General features: G+C 53.1%; 1 protein-coding gene across 1 annotated transcript in view; it reads right to left on the bottom strand.

Moving 5' to 3' along the window:
- Window positions 1–2,374: 2,374 nt before the first annotated feature.
- The window catches only part of OLFML2A (olfactomedin-like 2A), an 18,186-nt gene continuing 1,511 nt past the window's right edge, over window positions 2,375–19,049 (bottom strand). Inside the window, exons 2-9 of the mRNA XM_008578635.1 lie at window positions 18,404–18,511; window positions 14,850–15,059; window positions 12,582–12,831; window positions 10,327–10,566; window positions 8,465–8,650; window positions 6,666–6,949; window positions 2,975–6,542; window positions 2,375–2,843 (exon numbers count right to left, since the gene is read on the bottom strand). Of these exons, the coding sequence (XP_008576857.1) occupies window positions 6,222–6,542; window positions 6,666–6,949; window positions 8,465–8,650; window positions 10,327–10,566; window positions 12,582–12,831; window positions 14,850–15,059; window positions 18,404–18,511 (1,599 nt within the window). The 3' untranslated portion in view covers window positions 2,375–2,843; window positions 2,975–6,221. The remainder of the gene's footprint in view (window positions 2,844–2,974; window positions 6,543–6,665; window positions 6,950–8,464; window positions 8,651–10,326; window positions 10,567–12,581; window positions 12,832–14,849; window positions 15,060–18,403; window positions 18,512–19,049) is intronic.

Genomic DNA, 19,049 nt, shown 5'->3' with positions numbered 1-19,049 from the left:
ATTATTTCTTCCTTTCCCCCTGGCCAAGAGTGCATTTGAGGGCTTTGAAGTCCCAGGGAAAGTCGAAAGGGCATAGAGGTCACCTTTGAGGACCACCCTATCAGAGGTGACCAGAGTAGGCTCCCTTGTTCTTATACAGAAGCGGGTTGGGAGATGTGGACTGCTCTGTGGCTCCCGTGGGGATTCCTGTGACTCAGTCGAAAGGGCATAGAGGTCACCTTTGAGGACCACCCTATCAGAGGTGACCAGAGTAGGCTCCCTTGTTCTGATACAGAAGCGGGTTGGGAGATGTGGACTGCTCTGTGGCTCCCGTGGGGATTCCTGTGACTCTTGTGGCTCCATAGAAGCCCAGGCTCCTTAGAAAGGCACGTGGAACCCCTCAGGTGCAAGGACCAGGAACACCGAGTGGGATTGGCCAAGTGTGGCTTCCAACCTCCCTGCAGGCTCTCAAGGGGAAGGTGAGACTCGCTCAGCGTGGTGCCCCTGAGCCTGGCACACGCGTGTAGCCCGCCATGCACGACTTGCAGACCTGCCAGGACAGCCAGCAGAGTCTCTGAGTAGGGAATTAACGGTCTCAACCATAAGAGCAGCTACTGCTTTCTGATCACCTACTGGGTGCTGGGAATCTCACAAAGGGCTTACAAAATCACACGAACCTCGTGACTGCTGTTTCTGTCACATGATGTTGTCAACCCAGCTGAAAAGTGTCAGAAATAAGTCTGTCCAGCCCCGGAACCCACGAGCTCCACAGCTTCTGGTGTCTGCTGGCCACGAAGTTGGGTACAGACCAGGGTGGGGGTTTTAGGCAGGTGTTTTTCCCTGAAGATGGATTTTCTCATTTTCATAGAACTTCAGGAAGGAGAGAGTCATTGGAAATATCCTGTCTGCTCCCCAACCTTAATAATCTGAGACTTATTCTAGAGATTTCTGTGCTGCACCTGATGGCCTCAACAAACACTGCTGCACACTTAAATGAAAGGGTAGCCCATCTGGTGGCCACGACCTCGGAGCCAAGCGTGGCTTGCTTGGCAGATGGCACGAAATTGCCCAAGGTTCTAACACCTGCGACATGTGTCGAGGGTCTTCTGGGTGGTGACAAAGTGGGGAACCAGCTCTGCCCTCACAGAGCTCAGAGTCTAGTGAGGGACCCTCAGCAAGTCAACTAATAAATACCTCTTAGTGAAGAGAGACAGGGGAGCATGTGACTGGGCCAACTTTAGACCCAGCCTTGAGGGACCACCTCCCTAGGGAGGTGACATTTCAGCAGGAACCTGAATGTTGAGAGGGAGGCAGCCATGCGTAGATGCAGGTGCAAATGCCAGGCAGAAGGAACACACAGCTGATGTGAGGGTCCTGCCGGCCGGGGTCTTGGGCCGGGGAAGATGGGATGGGGGGAGCAGAGGCTGGGGAGGGAAGGCCTGGCTGAGTGAGGGTATCTGTGTGTGTGGGGGAGATGGTCTAAATCTGTGTCACCCGTCAGCGATTTGAGACAGCTCCTTGGTGGTACCTATGACACTGAGTAAAGGGCCATTGAGTCACATGGGAGAGAGCCTTTTCCTTTTGAGCCCAACCCTCTGACTACACGAAGGACCATGTCCACCTGCAGCCACTTGCTATCCCCTTTACCCTTTATGTCCCTTGAACACTTGCTGATCCTCCTTAGCAAAGGGTGCCTGGGCCGGGGCTACCTAGCACAGTGTCTGCCAGAATGCAACAGCGCTGCTCATTCTCAGTGCAGCGTCCTGGTTTGTGGTCATCGCATTTGTGGTCACTGACACTGACTTCTTTCTACCGTTGTAGTATAAACCGTCCTCCTTAAAATACACATTTTTTTAAAGTTTGTTTTGTTTTGCAAACAGCTTTATAAAGCTTCCTTTTGAAATAAAACTATTTCAGTAAAAAGAGTGGAATTACCTGAAGGAGAAATAGTCAATCATGCTGAAGGTGATAAAGGGAAACGGCAGAAGTCATGAAGAGGGCACGTGAATGACAAGTTTGGGGAACATGGGACAGTATGATCCAAGGCCTCCTCCCCAATTCCACGATATGCTATTTTTCCCAGGAAAGCATTTCTTTTTTTCTTCTCCCTCAGCCCCACATTCTCTGACCCAACACTGCAATTCTCTCTGCAGCCAGCACAAGAAGGTGTGCAAGGGGCTGAGGGTGATGTTGGAACAGCTTTGGGAACGGCTGGCTCTTCGCTTCTACCTGGAGGGACTAGTTTTCAGCCTGACCTGGAATCTGCACAGCTCAGCATTCAGATTAGCTTCCAGCAGCAGCATAGCCCCAAGGTCAGTTCTCATGACAAACAATTTTTTTTAAGTTATTAAATGTATGTGTTATGATAAGGATACAGACGACAGCATTTAGTAAAGACTTTTAAATCAAGCTTTGATCCTGTATTTATTTAGGTATATGCCACCTTGTCACAAAAAGGTATTGTGGCAACTTACAGAAATAGATGTAGTACAATAAAATAAAAATAAAGAGATCAGGATTAAAAGTAAAAGTAGAATGCTAGAATAAAGTGAGTCCAGTAGGAGACTCAGTACTATTGTTAAAAATGATCTCAAACTTGACTTTGAGCTTCCCAGAGGCCAAAACAAAGAAGAGAACATGACTAGTTACAAGATTCCTAACAACGGTTAGTTTGGGGTTTTGGTATAAAAACTGACCTGGTTTAAATCTTGACTCTACAACTTGTTAGATATGTGACCCTGAGCAGGTTGCTTAACCTCTCTGAATTTGAGGTTCATCACCTGTAATGGGGAAAAATAATGCCGATGGTTGGGGGGGGGCGGGCAGAGGGGATATATAAAGATGCTTGTAGCTCTAGGAGGGTCCTGCTTGGGCCCTCTGCTTAACCTCTCTGAATATGAGGTTCATCACCTGTAATGGGGAAAAATAATGCTGATGGTGGTGGGAGGGGCGGGCAGAGGGGATATATAAAGATGCTTGTAGCTCTAGGAGGGTCCTGCTTGGGCCCTGTGCAGGCCTGTGTCCTGCAGGTCCTCAGCTGTAAGAGAGTTAACATCCCTAGCCTGCAGGCAAAGGAACTTGCCTAAGCGTGTAGCATGGAAGAGGTGGGGCTGGATTCCAACCCAGGCTCCCTAAATCCCACCCAGGACTCTCTGATGGCCCTCCAGTGCCGTGTCCTGTCACCACAGTGGTTTCCAATGCTGTCACAGAGGAGAAAACGCTTTGGAACAGATGGGCTTTCAGGAGCCCTCAAATCATTCCTAGGAACACCCCCCAGCCCCCAGCCTCACATTTAGTGCTGCCCCCCAAGGCAGAGGCTCTCTTGTTTCCTCCCCAGAGAGCACAGATTAAATTTAAGGCCTTGAAATCTCTAGGAAGGAATGAAAGGCGGCAGCCAAAGCTCTTTCATGTGTCACGTTGTTTAGAAACACCAGAGCCTTTGGCTTTCTTAGGCAAGGATGGTCAGAAACACTGGCCCTCCGTGCAGGCCCTTCCTTGTTTCAATACCTGTTGCCAAATGTAATAAAGCCAAATAAAAAAGCTGGTGGGGTCAGGATTCCTTCAGAGCTCACAAGTTTGCAGTTGCGGGCTGGCTCCAGTTCCCCACAACAGAAACCTTTCCCCACCTCTCATCACCGACAGGACAAAACCCAATGGCCTCAATTTTCTTTGCTTCGTTAATTTACACTTGACTGTGGTGCAAACATGATTGGAGGTGGGCACTTCTTGGCTTGGCATTTAAGGCTCTTTACAAGCTGGCCCCAATTTTCTTCTTGCAGTCTGTGGCCTGACCATGCTGGATAAGAGCAACGGCCACTATTTCTGGAGCTGCACATTTATTTTTTTTGGCAGCTGGCTGGTACAGGGATCTGAACCCTTGACCTTGGTGTTATCAGCACCATGATCTAACCAAGTGAGTTAACCAGCCGGCCACATCCAAAGCATCTACCTTCCACTGCTGTGGAGATGCCAAGATAAGCACGTGGCATGCTCAGCACGCTGTTGGTGCACAGTTAATGATGATGGTTTTATTACCTGATTTTGACACCTGGCTCTCCACTTAAGTGCCTGTGTGACAAGTGACTTAACTGGTCTGGGCTCCAGTGTGATCACGTGTAAAATAAGAAAAATGACCATACCGACCCCAGCTGCAAGGGCCTGAACACAGAAGGGGTCCAGTGAGTGAGGCTGTGACCAACATCACCTGCCCCAGAAAGCAATGCTGCTTTTCCAAATCATAATTTTTCAAAATCGGCCCATTCTAACTTTCCTTTTTCTCAGACTAATAAGGAGGGGCCTTCTCTTTCTTTTCACATGGTTGGGCTGTGATATCACAGAAGACACAGTCTTATAAAACCCACGCCCAGGGCCTAGGGAAACGCCGGGGCCTCGCAGCCCCCTGAAGCGTCTGTAAGCAGAGCCCACGGCAGTGGGTTGGCTGGGGGAAGCTGGACGTGTCCACCACTGAGTCAGGCCTGGCCCGGCTGGGTGTCAGCATTGCCCTTATTTCAGGGTGAGTTAGAGCGTAAACAAAACCACATCACCTGACATGCCCGAAAGAAATGTATTCTGCACCAAAGGCATTTCCTTACCCCTAATTACAGCTGAATCCTAACGTGGCAACAGGGTATTCAAATATACAAGCATCCTGGGAGCCAGCATGGGGGCAGAATGAGGGGAGCAGGGCCCAGGGCTGTGTGGGGATCAGCAGTAAATACTCTTCAGTGTAGGATGGCTGGGGTAGGTTGTCTACTGCCTTCCCAGGCAGAGCTGCCCCCATGAAGGGTAAGGGATTTAGACAAAACCCTTCTAGAAGGATATCAACTGTATCCTGCTCCCCGTGTGGCTCTAAGCCACCCTCTGAACCTTTCTGGGTCTATTTTCTCTTTGGGGAGACAGGGGGTTGGGCTAGAGAACGTCTTTCCAGCTCTGAAAATACTGTCCAAAGCAGGCGAGGAGAGGTTTAAAGGTCCTGTCCTCTGGGCTGCCTGGGTCTGAGCCTCCGGTGAGCCATCAGCGGCACCAGGTGAGGTGGCCCACCTGTGAATCCTCAGCCCCAGTCTTGGGCCTGCGGCAGCACTGGCACCAGCATCTCTGAAGCCAGGAAAGCCTGGTTCCCAAACCTCCATGCCTTTGCTCCCTGCTTCTGTCCTCCGGCTCTTCCCTACAACCAGAAGGCGGCCAATGCCTCCCCTGGACCCAACTGCTCGGACCATCTGTCTTCTCCAGCCCCCCAGGTTGCTGGGACAACAGGACCAGGACAGGATTGACAAGGAAGAGCGAACCGGCTCCGTCCTGGCACCACCCAGCCTTGGGCCTAGGGTCTTGTTCACGGCAGACTTAGAGGTATCCCTGAGTGTGTACAGGTTGTGGGTTTGAAGGCCCAAAGAGAAAGGACAAGTGGACCCCAGGCCCAAAGGCTCTGGGAGGGACTGCGGAGGGGACACAAGGCCTGAGTATGTAGCCAAAGCCAGCGTTTCTGGGTGGAGAGGGAGCCTCAGCCCAGTTGCCGCCCTGGTAGAGCTGCTGCTGGCAGCAGCTGCTGCTGCGGAAACAAGTGACGGCACTGACGAGGAGTGAGAAAATAAAAATGAGTGCAGAAGGGAGGGGGCCTTGGAACAGGAGCCGGTATTTTCTCCCAGGGTGTGGTTTCTGCTCAGGGGCCAGGTGATGGTAGAGCTTTGGAATGTGGCCGGACAGCGGGTGGAGTGGGCTAGGGGGGCTGGCCAAAGGCAAGAAGCAGGACAGAGGGCCCAAAGTCCAGGGCCACCAACAGCTCAGCCAGAACAGGGGCCCGCGGTGGCAGGCAGAGCCAGGGCCTCCACCCAATGCGAATGCAGCAATGCCAGAGGCCTGGGGTTTTGAGCAGCCCTGGGAAGGGAGACAGAGTTCAGAGAACACGGGAGATGAGGGGAGGGGGAGAGGGCTACAGGTGGGGAGAGCAGGGTGACATCTCCTTAGCTGTCACATGGGCTTCATGACCTCTACCTCCAAGGGAGGTGCTGGAGGACTGAATGGTAACTGCAGGTACAGGGCTCGGTGCAGAGCTCTGCAAGTGGACGCAAGCCTCACCCATGGCTACTACGAAAGCCCTACCCCGGCTACGACCCCAAGCCTAGCACCCAGCACCCATTAAATATTTGCTGGCCCCCAATAAATATCTGCTGAGTGGATGGGTTGCAGGAGTTGCTATGGGGAGCCCCCTCCACTGCTGCCCCTCTCCTGTGAGTGCAAGTCCCCGCTCAGACCACGAAGTGGAGGGTGTAGGTGAGCTGGTGGCCATTGTCCCAGGCGTACAGCACCCGCTCCTTGGGGTTGTAGTCGATCTGGGTGGTGTAGGCGTGCTCGTTGCGGAAGGGCAGCTGGGGGCGAGCGTCAGTGCCCGTATGCGTGTCGAAGGCATAGGCGACCTGGCCATCGTGCTGGTTGTAGGTGTCCACGGCGTATAGGATGCCACACACCAGGAAGCAGTTCCCATAGGAGTTCCGCCGCAGCCGCGTCTTCCACGTGGTCTCCCGGTGCACGGAAAGGTCGCCCGGGTCCAGGCGGCTCAGCACAATCACCTCGGGCTGGGCCTCGTCACGGTCATCCACAGCGGGGTAGATGACCCACAGGCCGCTCTCGTCCACGGCGAAGTCAATGTCTGAGTGGAGGTCGCCCGGGTCCAGGCGGCTCAGCACAATCACCTCGGGCTGGGCCTCGTCACGGTCGTCCACAGCGGGGTAGATGACCCACAGGCCGCTCTCGTCCACGGCGAAGTCAATGTCTGAGTGGCCGCGCCACTTCCAGGGTGTGGTGTCCTCGTACACCACGTCGGGCAGCAGCGCCCAGGAGGCCACGAAGCGCTGCCGCAGGTCGTACTTGATGATGTTCTTGGTGAAGGCGCGGTTGTAGTAGAAGGCGCCCTGGTACACCACGTGGCCCGTGCCGATCCAGTTGTAGGGCAGCTTGTACATGTTACTCCAGCGACCTGCATGTGGAGGACAGAGGGTCACACCAGAGCCACCTGAACAATCCCCAGCCCACCCCACAAACCACTGTGACCACCAACCAAGGGCTCTCGAGTGGCCCAGAAAGCAACTGACCCCGAGTTTATAGGACGTGCCTGGAGCTGGGCCAATCATCTTGTCACATCACAGCAGTCTCGTGAGGGAGGTACTGTCATCATCCCATTTGCCTGGTAGGTAACAGGCTCAGAGGGTTCAAGGTCACCCAGTCATGGGATGGCACAGCAAGGATTTAGACGCAGGGTGATGCCAGCCCCTGTGCATTGTCTCAGGGTCTTTCCCATGCTGTTCCTTCTGTCTGGACTGCCATTTCCCGTCCGATCTGCCTGGGGATTGCATGCTTTATCTTTCAGAGCCCTCGGCCAATGTTACCTCCTCCAGGAAGCCTTCCCTGACCTGCCCAGGCTGAGTGAGGGGCCTCTCCTCTAGCCTCCCATATCCCTTTGTCTTGGCACTTATCACTGGCTTCCTCCACCAGCCTGTGAGCTGCAGGCCACACTCTGTGACTCCATGGCTCTCAGGTCCCTCATGGGGCTCGCGAGGTCTGCCCCAGCCTCTTCCCTCACTATCCCCCACCCCCTTGCCACTGGGCTGCTTCCTCCACCAGCCTGTGAGCTGCAGGCCACACTCTGTGACTCCATGGCTCTCAGGTCCCCCATGGGGCTCGCGAGGTCTGCCCCAGCCTCTTCCCTCACTATCCCCCACCCCCTTGCCACTGGGCTTCCTGTCATTGCCAGGCCTTTGCACCTGCTGGGCCTTCTGCCTGGAACACCCTTCCCTCTCCCTTCTGTATGGCTTCCTCCAGGGCTCAGCTCAGCGTCACCTCCCCTGGGAAGTCTTCTCTGATCTCCACGCTGGGTTCCCACAGTCCCCTGAGCTCTCCCTTGAAAGTTGTACTGAAATTGTCTCTTTAGGCCTCTGCCTCCCACACCAGACTGGATTTCTGGAGGGACAGAATGACCCCTGTCCCCCATCATGCCCAGGACCTGATAACCAAAGTTCTGCCCTTTTCTGTGCTCACAGCCCTATCCTGGTCCCTGCCCAGACCTGCAGCTCCTCTAAGTCCTGGGGCCTTCTCACCTGTAAAATAGGTGATAACCCCCACCTCATGGAGTTATGAAGATACCATGAGCTGACATGCATGGGATGAAGAGCACACAGTAAGCACGTAACAAGTGGAAACTCAGTACTGTTCCCCTTGATGGTAAGTTACATTCGTGAGGGCAGGCCCACGTCCATCTTGTTTGCCACTGCATTCCAGTTCCTGACATGGTGCCAGCACACAGGGGGTGCCATGGGGTCTGGCTGGATCCCCAGCCCAGCGCCCCCACACTCTCTTCCTTGGGGTGGCTGGCAATCTGGAGTTAGGCCAGGCTGGACCACAGGCAACCACAAAGCAAAGGAAGGCCAAGTCTCCATGGAGACCCCTCCTTGGGCTGCCCACACCCTGTCCCCTTCCCATCTCTCAGGTCCCCGACCTTGCTTGAAGTTTTCCAGGTTGCGGAACTCCACCAGGCTGTTTCCATAGTAGTAGTTGGTGACATAGATTCTGTCATCCCGAGCTGCAGGGTCCTTCATCCAGGCCCCCTCGTGGCGCCCATAGCTGTGGTGCTTCACGGGGGGGTCCACGGCCCGGAGGGTGCCCTCGCAGCTCTCCCCTCTGCCTGTGGGGAGCAAAGGGCACAGCATTTGGTACGCAGACCTCCAGGCCCTGAGCCAGAGCAACGGTCCTGGGAACGTTATCTGGGTGTAACTCAAATCCCTCCTGATGTGCTGTTTGTGGCCTTCCCCCTCCTTTCCTCATGATCAAAGCAGTGCTTGATCATTATAGAAAACATGGAACATTTGGAAAAGGAGAACGGAGGAAATAAAGATCATTCAAAATTCCATTAGCCTTTATATGTGGAATCTAAAAAAAACTAATGGAAGCAGAGAGTAGAATGGTGGTTACAGGGGCTGGGGGGATTCGGGAAATGTTGGTCGAAGGACTCAAAATTTCAGTTAGACAGCAGCAATAAGTTCAATATATTGTGTCCTTGAAAACTGCTAAGAGAGTAGACGAAGTGTTCTCACCACAAAAAATAAGTGTGTGAGGTAATACATGTGCTAACTGGCTTGATTTAGCCACTCCAACAATGTACACTTCTATCAAAACATCATGTCGTACACCATAAATGCAAACAATTTTTATGTCATTTAAAAAAATACAAAATACAAAATACTAAAAAAACCCTTAAAAAATTCCTTTATCCAAAGAAATTTTTAAACATGTTTTACTTGTACTTCCTTCTTTTTTTCTTTGCATGTACAGTCATGCAGACATACTTTAAAAAACTGTGATTCTTCTGAATATAGTTTTATATATCCTGTTTTCTCCCTCCTCTGAGCAATTTGTCACATCATTAAATAGCCTTTTAATGATGTGATTTCAAGGTTCTGCCAGGCCACCAGACAGCTGTGCCTTTTGATTTATTTAACCAGTCCCCCCAGTGTCAGCCGTTGAGGTTATTTCCAATTTTCGGACATTAGAAATAGTGCTGTAATGAAAACACTGACACCGCAGCTGTCGTCCATGGTGCTGGTGGAACCTTCAGGAAAGATTCCTAGAAGTGGGATACACTCGGACCAAAGCAGGGAATGGTCTGAAGGCTTGTTATCACAGACAGTCAAGACACCTTCCAGAAGGATGAGGTCGGTGATATATAAATAAGGAAGATTTCTACCATGAGGCACAAGTCAGAACTATAAATGTGGACATAAAAGCAGGGCAAGGACTGGACAGAAGAAATAAAGAAATAAACATAATTGCTGGATTTGATGATGGGATTCTAGGTGACATTTTAAGAAGAATTTGTTGGAAATACACCTGTTTTACAACCACTTTAAATGCCGGCAACCTTTTTCTGTAAAGGGTCCGATAGCAAATATTTTAGGCTTTGCAGACCACACACTTCTGCCCCATAGTCTCTTCTTCTCTCTTTTTTTTTTTTCTTTTTGTCTTTTTTCGTGTCCGGCAACGGATCACAACCCTCAGTGTCGCGCCCGCACCGGACCAGGACCAGCAACGGGATCACAACCCTCGGTGTTGCTCCCACACTTCGCTCAGCCAGTGAGCAGGAACCGGTCTGTATGTGGGATCCGAACCCTCGGTGGGAGCGCCACCGCGCTCCCAAGCGGCGCACTGTAGCAGTGTGCCACTGGGCCAGCCCTCTTCTCTTTTTTCTAACAACACTTTAAAAATGTTTTTACATTCTTAGCTTGAGAGCCACGCAGAAGCAGCCATGGGCTGCTGGATCTGGCCATAGCTGTAATTTGCTGATGGCCTGTGAGGCGTACTTACCTTGGCTGGGGACTTCTGGATGTGATGGTGGCTCGGTGGGCAGGGGACTGGTGGTGGGAGTCACAGTGGTAGTGGTGATGGTGGTGGCAGGGTCCAAGGTGGGGGTGGCAGGGGCCAAGTCCGCTCCCTCTGAGGACCCGGGCCCAGCCTCATCCTGTTCCGCTGAGTTGGGCTTGGGTGGCCTGTCCTCTACCTTGGATGGTGGCTGCTCCAGCCAGGAAGTGCCCTTGAGGGCATTGTCTGTGGAGAGAAGACCCTGCACTCACACCCAGCGGCAAGTGCTGCTGCCTGGGACCTCCCCAGGCCCACTGGCTCCCAGCCGTGGGGGAGAGAAAAGGGAGGCCTCCTCAGGGTCTCCTGCACCCTGAAGGAGTGAAGGACTCAAAGTGGGAGGTGGGCAGCACTTCGTGGTCAGCAGACGAGCTCCAAGCCCAATTCTTTTTTTTTTTTTTTTTTATAAAAGATGACTGGTAAGGGGATCTTAACCCTTGACTGGGTGTTGTCAGCACCACACTCACCCAGTGAGCAACCGGCCATCCCTATATGGGATCCGAACCTGTGGCCTTGGTGTTATCAGCACCGCACTCTCCCGAGTGAGCCACGGGCCAGCCCTCCAAGCCCAATTCTGCCACTCCCTGGCTGGGTGGCTCTGGGCAAGTCCCCCTGCCTGGGTGGGCCTCAGCTTCCACCTCTGTGAAACGAGGGTAACAAGGCCCATCAATTAGGCCGTTGTGTTGATTGAAGGAAAATGTACATAAAACATTTGCACAGATCCTGGTGAATGTGAGGTGCCAAGCGTGAGACCTCTTTCCTTCCTAAGTGTCAAGCACTTTGTACCAACGCTCCCATTTCCCAGATTCAGTTCCAGAAGGCAGAAGCCCCTGCTACCATCTTACAGACTTTCTTCTATTCCTCTCTCCTGGAAAATGCAGTTGCTGCCAGGATAAAATGCAACAGCATGTGTGAAAGTACTCAGAAAACTGTGACACCAGCGACAAGGGAAGGGTGCTGTTGCTACTAAGAAGGTTCGGCCCCCGGGGGACCACCTGGTTGGCTGGTGGAGGGACACAGAGACCCCTTGACTTGAGGACAATGACCTGACTTCTTCCTTTTCTCTCCTTGTAGGGCTTCCTCTTTGCTCAGGAGTTTAGCTGGGCCCTGCTGTGGGACAGCCCTGGAGCCTGGGCCCTAGGAGGGATGGGGAAAGTCCCTCTGGTCAGGGGGGACGCAGAGGGGCCTGGCCAGCACTGGGGCTTGTTCCCATGGACCTTGCTGGCCGAGTCAGATGCCTGCAGCTGTTCTTGGGCAGTGCCCAGCCAGGGGTCAGAGACTCTGTGCTGTGGCCAGGCTGAGCTGGCAGGGCTCAGGGTCAGCAGCTGGCACCAAGGACTAGGGGAAGAGGCCCCCAAGGGGCCAAGAAACAAGGCAATTCTTGAAAGAGACTGGTCCCTAACTGTTCCACCTCCCTGTCCTGGACATGAGCTGGGCAGAGGGCTTCACTGGAGGAGGTGGTCAGCAGGACCCAGGAGGGGGGCAGTAGGTTTGAGACCCCTCTCAGGGACATCAGAGGACAGCAGGCATCTGGGGAGGGTTTCAGGGGTAGTCAGGAGCCACAACTAGTGGGGACAGCTCAGAGATTTGGGGACTCTTGCAACTTTTGTCTCTTGTTCCTCGGTTAATTACTTTGTTGCCCCTCACTGTGATCCACCAGGGAGCTGCGGAAAAATGGGAGAGTCCCTGGGCTCTTCTTTGGGGATATAGGGAGTGAGACAAGCTGGAGCAGCCAGTCTGGAAATGACAGGTGCCCCAAAGGCTCCATGTCACCTCCCAGGGGCCCTGTGTTCTCCCATCCCCACCTGTGGCAGCTGCCTGGTCTTGGGTGTTTTTCCCACTAACCTCCTGGCTCCACAGGGGCAGGGACTGTCTACGTCATTCTCCTTCCCCTGGTACATAGTGGACCTTGGGCAAATCTTTGAATGAATCCAGAAAAGCCCAGTGAGCGGGGAGACAGCTTTAAGTACTGGAAAGAAACTGGAACGAGTGACTCCTCAGGTTGGATCATTTCATCCCCAAGAACCCCCATGAGGAGGGTGCTATCCCCGCTGTGTGGGTGAGTGAAGGCTGCTCAACAGGTAATCAATCAGTAGAGCTGAAGTCTGGGGTCATCTGACTGCAGAGAAGATGAGGGGATGCCTGGGGCCGGCCATCCATCAGCAAGCCCCTCTCCCCAAGGTTCCCATTCCCCCCCAACTCACCAGCCATGGCCGCAGTGGCCTCCTGCCTGCCCGCCTTGTAGTAGGTGAAGCCCCGGATCACGCCCTGCTGCTGGGCGAGGGCCCGGGGCTTGGCTGTGGGCTGGGGGAATCTGCCCTTGGTGCTCTCCCTCCTCAGCTTCTCCACCTTCAGCAGCTTCTCCTTAGGAGGTTTTGGTAGACCCCTGTCTACAAAGCTCTTCTGCATGCCGCCATATTTGTTGGTATCCTTGCCTTTCCCACTAGCGGTGTCCTGGGAGAGAAAGGAAGTCTTGGACTTGGGGATGGTAGAAGGGATGTTGTGGGGGGTCACGGAGGCTCAGCATGTGGGGCTGGAAGTGGTCCTCTTGCTCCAAGCCCAACAACCCTCATGCTCATGAAGCCACAGCTTTCCTTACCCTTCCATAATGGCTACGTCCATGACTGGTTGGCCTCAGTTTCCCCACTCAGCTCTTTAGCTCCATTGCAGGCTTGAAGCTTGTCTGATAGGTTAGGTTCCTGTCCCATTTCCCAACTCTGGTTCTCTCTTCCTTTACATAGACTAGACTGGTCAGCCCCCTGGGGAGGCAGCTCACCCACCTGCTCAGCTTCCCAGCCTTTCTCTCACTCATTGGTCTTGGTACTTGGGCAGGGGAGAGGTTGTTGGGTCGCTAGGCAGGGTGACCAACTCATCCCAGGGTGCCCAGAATTCTCCCAATTTTAGCACTATAAGTCCTGTACCCTGGGAAATCTTCAGTCTCATGCAAACTGGGACGGTTGGTCACACTACCCCTAGGCCATGCAGTTTCTAACATTTTGTGAGTTTTGTTATTTTCACTTCCTATTGAAATGCCTCTGCCGTGGGCTTGGTACAAGGACGTAGGGCATGTGACGTCACCCATTGTTAGACAGAGGCTCCGGCAGATAAAGCAAGTACAGTATCTAGCTGTCTTCTGTGTCATTGCCAAACAGGATTCATTTGAGCCTGCAGAACTGGCACCAGCATGAGCAGGAAGCCAGCTCCGGGCCAAGCCACCAGGCTTCCTCCATGCTTTATTGGCATCTAGGCAGTCCCAGTTGCAGACACAAATGGACTCATTATCACAAGGTCAGCACAGGAGGTGACAGGTGGAGAGGAAAAGAGGAAGAGTGCGGGCTTGGCAATCACGAAGACACACCTGCCAGCCCCAGCTTGGCCACCCTCTCTCCACCCAGTTGCAGACACAAATGGACTCATTATCACAAGGTCAGCACAGGAGGTGACAGGTGGAGAAGAAAAGAGGAAGAGTGCGGGCTTGGCAATCACGAAGACACACCTGCCAGCCCCAGCTTGGCCACCCTCTCTCCATGGGACTTCCCTCCTGTTTCCTCATCTGCCACATGGGCAGGGATCTGTCCTCCCCACCCATGGTTATGGGATGAACTGATGATGTCTGTGAGACAGTCAGGTTTAGAGTAGGAATTCCACAAACATCAGTTCTCTTCTTCTGCCTCTCACCAAAAGATGAGGCCAGTGTGGACAGTGGTGTGACTTGTGTCCTGCCCCTGAGTGGCTGGCTGAAGGGGCACAGATGGGGTTGAAGACTGGTCCGCATGACATTCACCAAGCTGCATGCCCTGGCCTGTCCCTCACAGGAAGGAGCCTTTGTGCAATTAGTTCACCCAAAGGGGTCTCCTCTTTCTAATTTGTCTGCTTAAAGACAGCCATTTTCGCAAGTCGTCTGCCTAAAGGGAGGGCCTTTTTTGAATTTGCACAAAGGTGTGTTATCTATCACAGTGGCTCTGCCTGGGGACCAAACAGTGCCTCTGCTCATGTTGTGCTCTGAGCTTGAACACAGAATATCTGGGAGTTTGGCGCAGGAGTTCTCCAGCCCAGGTTGGATTGGATGAACGGGGATTAGTCTGCAGGGGTCCCTGAGGCCCTGCCCAACTGCCCCTGAGCAGACCTGCCCCAGCCAGGGACCCAAGCACAGCAGGGGAGGCTTTAGAAGTGGTTTTGCTGCAGCCAACCTGGTCTCCCAGGGCCAGGCAGGCAGGGTCATCTCCACAACCTCACTCCCACGAGTGTGGAAACTTGGGAGGGAGAGGATTGCCAAACAGGTGGCTTAGGGACCAGCCCCCAGCTCCCTGTGCTGCACAGCAGGTACCTCCTGCTCCCCCAGTGCCCTGCCTTGGACTCTCCAGCTGTGCCAGCCTCAGCCTTGTCCTATGGCCCCAACCCCCACCGAGCTGGCGCGCTGTGCTCCCAAGCCCAGCTGCCTCGTGGCCCTGTGATCGGAGCTGGGGCCTCACCTGAGCCCTGCTCCCAGGGCCACTGGCTGGGGCGGCGGCAGGGGTGGCGGCACCATCCTTGTGCAGCAGCTGCAGGCCCAGGCTGGACAGCTCCTTCTGGATGCTCATCATGACGGCTGAGTGGTTCTCGTAGTGCCTCAGCTGCTCGCTGAGGTGGCGCATGCTCTCTTTCATCACCTCGTTCTCCCGGCTCAGGTTGGCCTTGATGCTCTGGGGGGTGGGGGGCAGCTTCCTCTGAACCCCCACCCCGGAGGGACACCTGCTTCGTGCCACAGTGGCAGCTGAGTGTCATCACAGAGACCTTATGGCCTGCAAAACCTAAAATATTTACTATCCGTCCTTTCACAGAAAAAGTTTGCAGGCCCCTGATAGAGCACGTTTGGTACCAATAAATACCGTAATAACTTCGTATAGCATACATTATACGAAGTTATACGAATGAGGGCGACAGGTATCCTAGGCGCTCATTTCTCTCCTAAATTTTTAGTCTGCTCATCTCACAGCCTCCTCAAGAGCTCTCTAGGTGGGCTTCCTTCCCCTGACTTAAACCAGGCCCCTGAATCTTGCCTGAAACCTTGGAGCAAGTCCATTCTAAAATACACAAGTCCCCTCGATTTGAAGTTGGTGGCAGGCCCAGATTTCACGAGGAAGGTTGGGGAGCTCGTCATTTTTCCAGGTTTGGAGGATTGTAATAGCCAGGATCCTCCAGAGAAACAGACAGATAGGACACATACACACACACGTACATACAGTCGTCCCTTAGCATCCGTGGGGAATTGATTCCAGGTCCCCCAGTGGATAACAAAATCTGCAGATGTTCAAGTCTCATATAAAATGGTGCAGAATTTGCATATAACCTCTGCACATCCTCCCATATACTTTAAACCATCTCTAAATTACTTATAATACCTAATACAATGCAAATGCTATCTAAATAGTTGTTATACTGTATTGCTTAGGGACCGATGTTAAGAAAAAAGTCTGCATGTGTTCAGTACAGATGCGTGATTTTTTTTCCCAATGTTTTCAATCTGTGATTGGTTGAATCCATGGATGCGGGACCCACTGATCTGAAGGGCTGATTGTATGATTTAATTTCATAATACATAAATACATAAATTCCTTCTTTTTATAAAATACTCAAACAGTGTAGACAGAGTGACACTCTTTGGGGTTTTGCTGTGAGTGAGCCTCTGGTCCCTCCACGTCTTGGACTTCTGCCCTGGGCCGTGTGGCCCGGATCTCTGCCTTCACCCCCTCCTGGTCTTGTTCCCCTGCAACTCCTCATCTCCCTCTTGTTGGGGGCCCTGGCTCCCCGTCTAGCTTCAGCAGCTCCCACCCCTTAAATTTACTTCTGGCTCTGAATCCTGTTGCTCAAAACATGGTGCTCTTTGCTCTGTGAATCCCCCTTCCCTAGGGCTCCCCTTTTCTGGGCTGTTGCCCAGGTTGGCCTTGTCCACTCTGCAGGACTCAGGGAACCTGAGTGGCCTGGAAGGTATCAGTTCCAGGGCCCCAAAGCCCCAGCAGGTCTCGGGTACACGTGGGATTCCTTCGTCTGAGTCTGCTTCTCAACTGAAGCAGGAGAGACTGGCGTCAGATACAGGAAACACCACCTTGCTGAGAAGCGGTGGAACATCGGAATTGAGTTCAGAATTTCATTCACAGAAATTGTTACAGAGGAGAAGATAATCTAAAAGTGATTTATGTCCAGGCAGCCCTGGGTGACTCAGATTCATGGATGAAGAGGCAGCAGACAGGAGTCAGACACCCCTGGATTCAAATCCTTGCTCTCCCCTTCCTGGCTGGGTAACCCTGGACTAATGACCTCTCTGAGTCTCAGTTTCCTTGCCTGTAAAATGGGATCTTCATCATAAAAAAAAACTACATTGAAGGGTCACTGCAAGGACCAGAAAAGCTAAGGAACATGAAAGTACATTTTAAATTAGATACCTGGGAAGACGGAAGTCAGAGTGTGTAAGGGAGACTTTCTCAACCTCAGCACTACTGACATTTATAGCACTACTGACATTTGCCAGACAGTTGTTTGTTGTTGGGGACTGTCCTGTACATTGCTGGGTATTTAGCAGCATCTCCGGCCTCTACCCACTAGAACCCAGTAGCATCCACCCTATCTCCCGCCCAAGCTATGACAAACACAAATAAACAAAAATGTCTCCAGATGTTGCCAACTGTCCCCTGTGGGGGGAGGGGGGTTGCAAAATAACCCCTGGATGGGAACCACTGGTGTAAGAAAAGAGAGCAGAGGGAAGCTGGGACCCCAAATTGCTGCCTGAGGCCCTGGGAGGTTTTTTGCCTTTGTCAGAGGGAGCAGCTCCTCCCAAGAGAGGCTGTTCTCTCTACCTCCTACCAGGGTTGGCAAAAAGCTCCTCCCCGACCCCAGGGTTATCACTTAGTAAACCATGCTTTAACGGAAGCAAAGCACAGATAATGCAAAACAGAAGACAATTAAAAAATCATTTGTCTGTGGCTGCGGAAATCATTTCTGATTTGTTCCAGCCCAGCAAATGTACCCTCCAGATCATGTGATTCAGAGTTATATGAAATGAGTTACTATTTCCTGAGATTACAAAAGGAAAGGTCAAAGGAGGATAACTTCAGAACCAGCAAGAGAGAGGAAAGCCTGGCACATACTAGGTGCACAGGAAATACTGGTGCACAGAAGAAATTCGTCAAATGTCAGCTTTCTTCCATTCTGGCATGGGCTTGGCCAATAGCAGGTACTCACCAAACACTCTGAATAGTGAAAGCCACCATGACCCTAACTTTGGGTTTAGTAAGGGGTTAATCTCCCACCCTGGGGCACAGGATACCCAGGTGCCCCCTCCCTCTCTAAAGGAAACTGGGAAAGGAAGCCCCCACGCCCACTCGTGGCAGCTGCACGTCCCCAGACTCCCAGACTCGGCAGAGGCCGGATGCAGGAAACAGGCAGAGGCCAGGCTGTGCCAGTAGAGATGAAAACCTTGAACCTGCAGCCTAGACCCCCAAGCTCTCCTAACTCTGTCCCTGTCCCTAGGGGACAGTCCAGGCTGCTGCCTAGCCCTATAGCACATTGACTCTGACCAGGATACGACATTTGGCACCTCTGCCTCTACCGCAGGTGGGTTCTGGGATAGTCACTACACACCTCATGGGGTTGGCCCCCAGTGGGTGTGCCCAGTCCTGCCATACTGCACTGCCCCAGGGACACCACTGACATGGTATATTATGTGAATAGTGTCTCCACAGTTGTACAATCTGTGGGCCCTGACCTTGGTGCACTGAAGGCAACTGTGAGTTCCAGTCCCCTCCGCACCCTTTCATTCAACAAGTAGGTGCCTCGGTTCCTCCCCACCTGGCCTTCCAGCTTCCTGCATGCCCTCAAGCCACAGTCAGGCATCTTCCCCAAATGCCGCACCTCCATCCCCCAACTCCCTGCTGGAGTCCAGCTTCCCAGGGCCATCAGGGTCAAGCCAAAAGTGCCCAGGCCCCTTTGGACACCGCCTGGGACCCCAGCACTGCCCCAGCCTGGCCTCTGGCTGGAGTCCTGCCCTTACCTCTTCCAGCGTGTCCATCTGGGAGGCCACCTTGTGGACGTAGGCGTGTACTTTCATCAGGTCCATGCTGTACAGGGTGCCCTGCAGGAGATCCACCATGGACTGCAGCTGCCGGGAAAGGGTGAAGGTTTCACAAAGGGCACAGCATGCGGCCAGGCACAGAGGGTGCAAAAGGAGCCCCCGGTGATGAAGGACTCTGGAACCCCAGGGCCTCAGAGTGGCCTGCTGCGACCCTCAGGCTTGGTAGCCCCCATCTGCTAAGAACCACAAGAAAAGCAGCAGATTCTATCCTTGGAGCACTCAGCATGGGCCAGGCAATATGTCGAGGGCTTTAATGAGTTATGTCACCTAATCCTCATAACAACCCACGGGGTGTGAGGTGGACCCTGGAGGAGCTCGTCCAGATCCTCTGAGATCCCTCCTACTGCCTCTTGTGTCCATCCCTGGCTTCCATGGGCCTCCATTTTAATGGCCTGCATCTGTGACTCTCTTCAAAAAGTTGCTTTGCCTCCAAAGTGTCACGGAGCGTATGTCCTCCTGGGGCAGCCCTGAGGCAATGACTGGCTGGTGTGGGCATCTAAAAGCCCAGCTCCCCAGCCCCAGTGGGGACAAACTGAGCTGTCACTCTCCCCCCCCCCCCCCCCCC

This window comes from Galeopterus variegatus, unplaced genomic scaffold (assembly GCF_000696425.1).
Source record: "Galeopterus variegatus unplaced genomic scaffold, G_variegatus-3.0.2 Scaffold1732, whole genome shotgun sequence".
NCBI classification, from domain to species: Eukaryota; Metazoa; Chordata; class Mammalia; order Dermoptera; family Cynocephalidae; genus Galeopterus; species Galeopterus variegatus.
The sequence above is the reverse complement of the archived record's forward strand: the minus strand, read 5'-3'. Positions and strand labels throughout refer to the sequence as shown.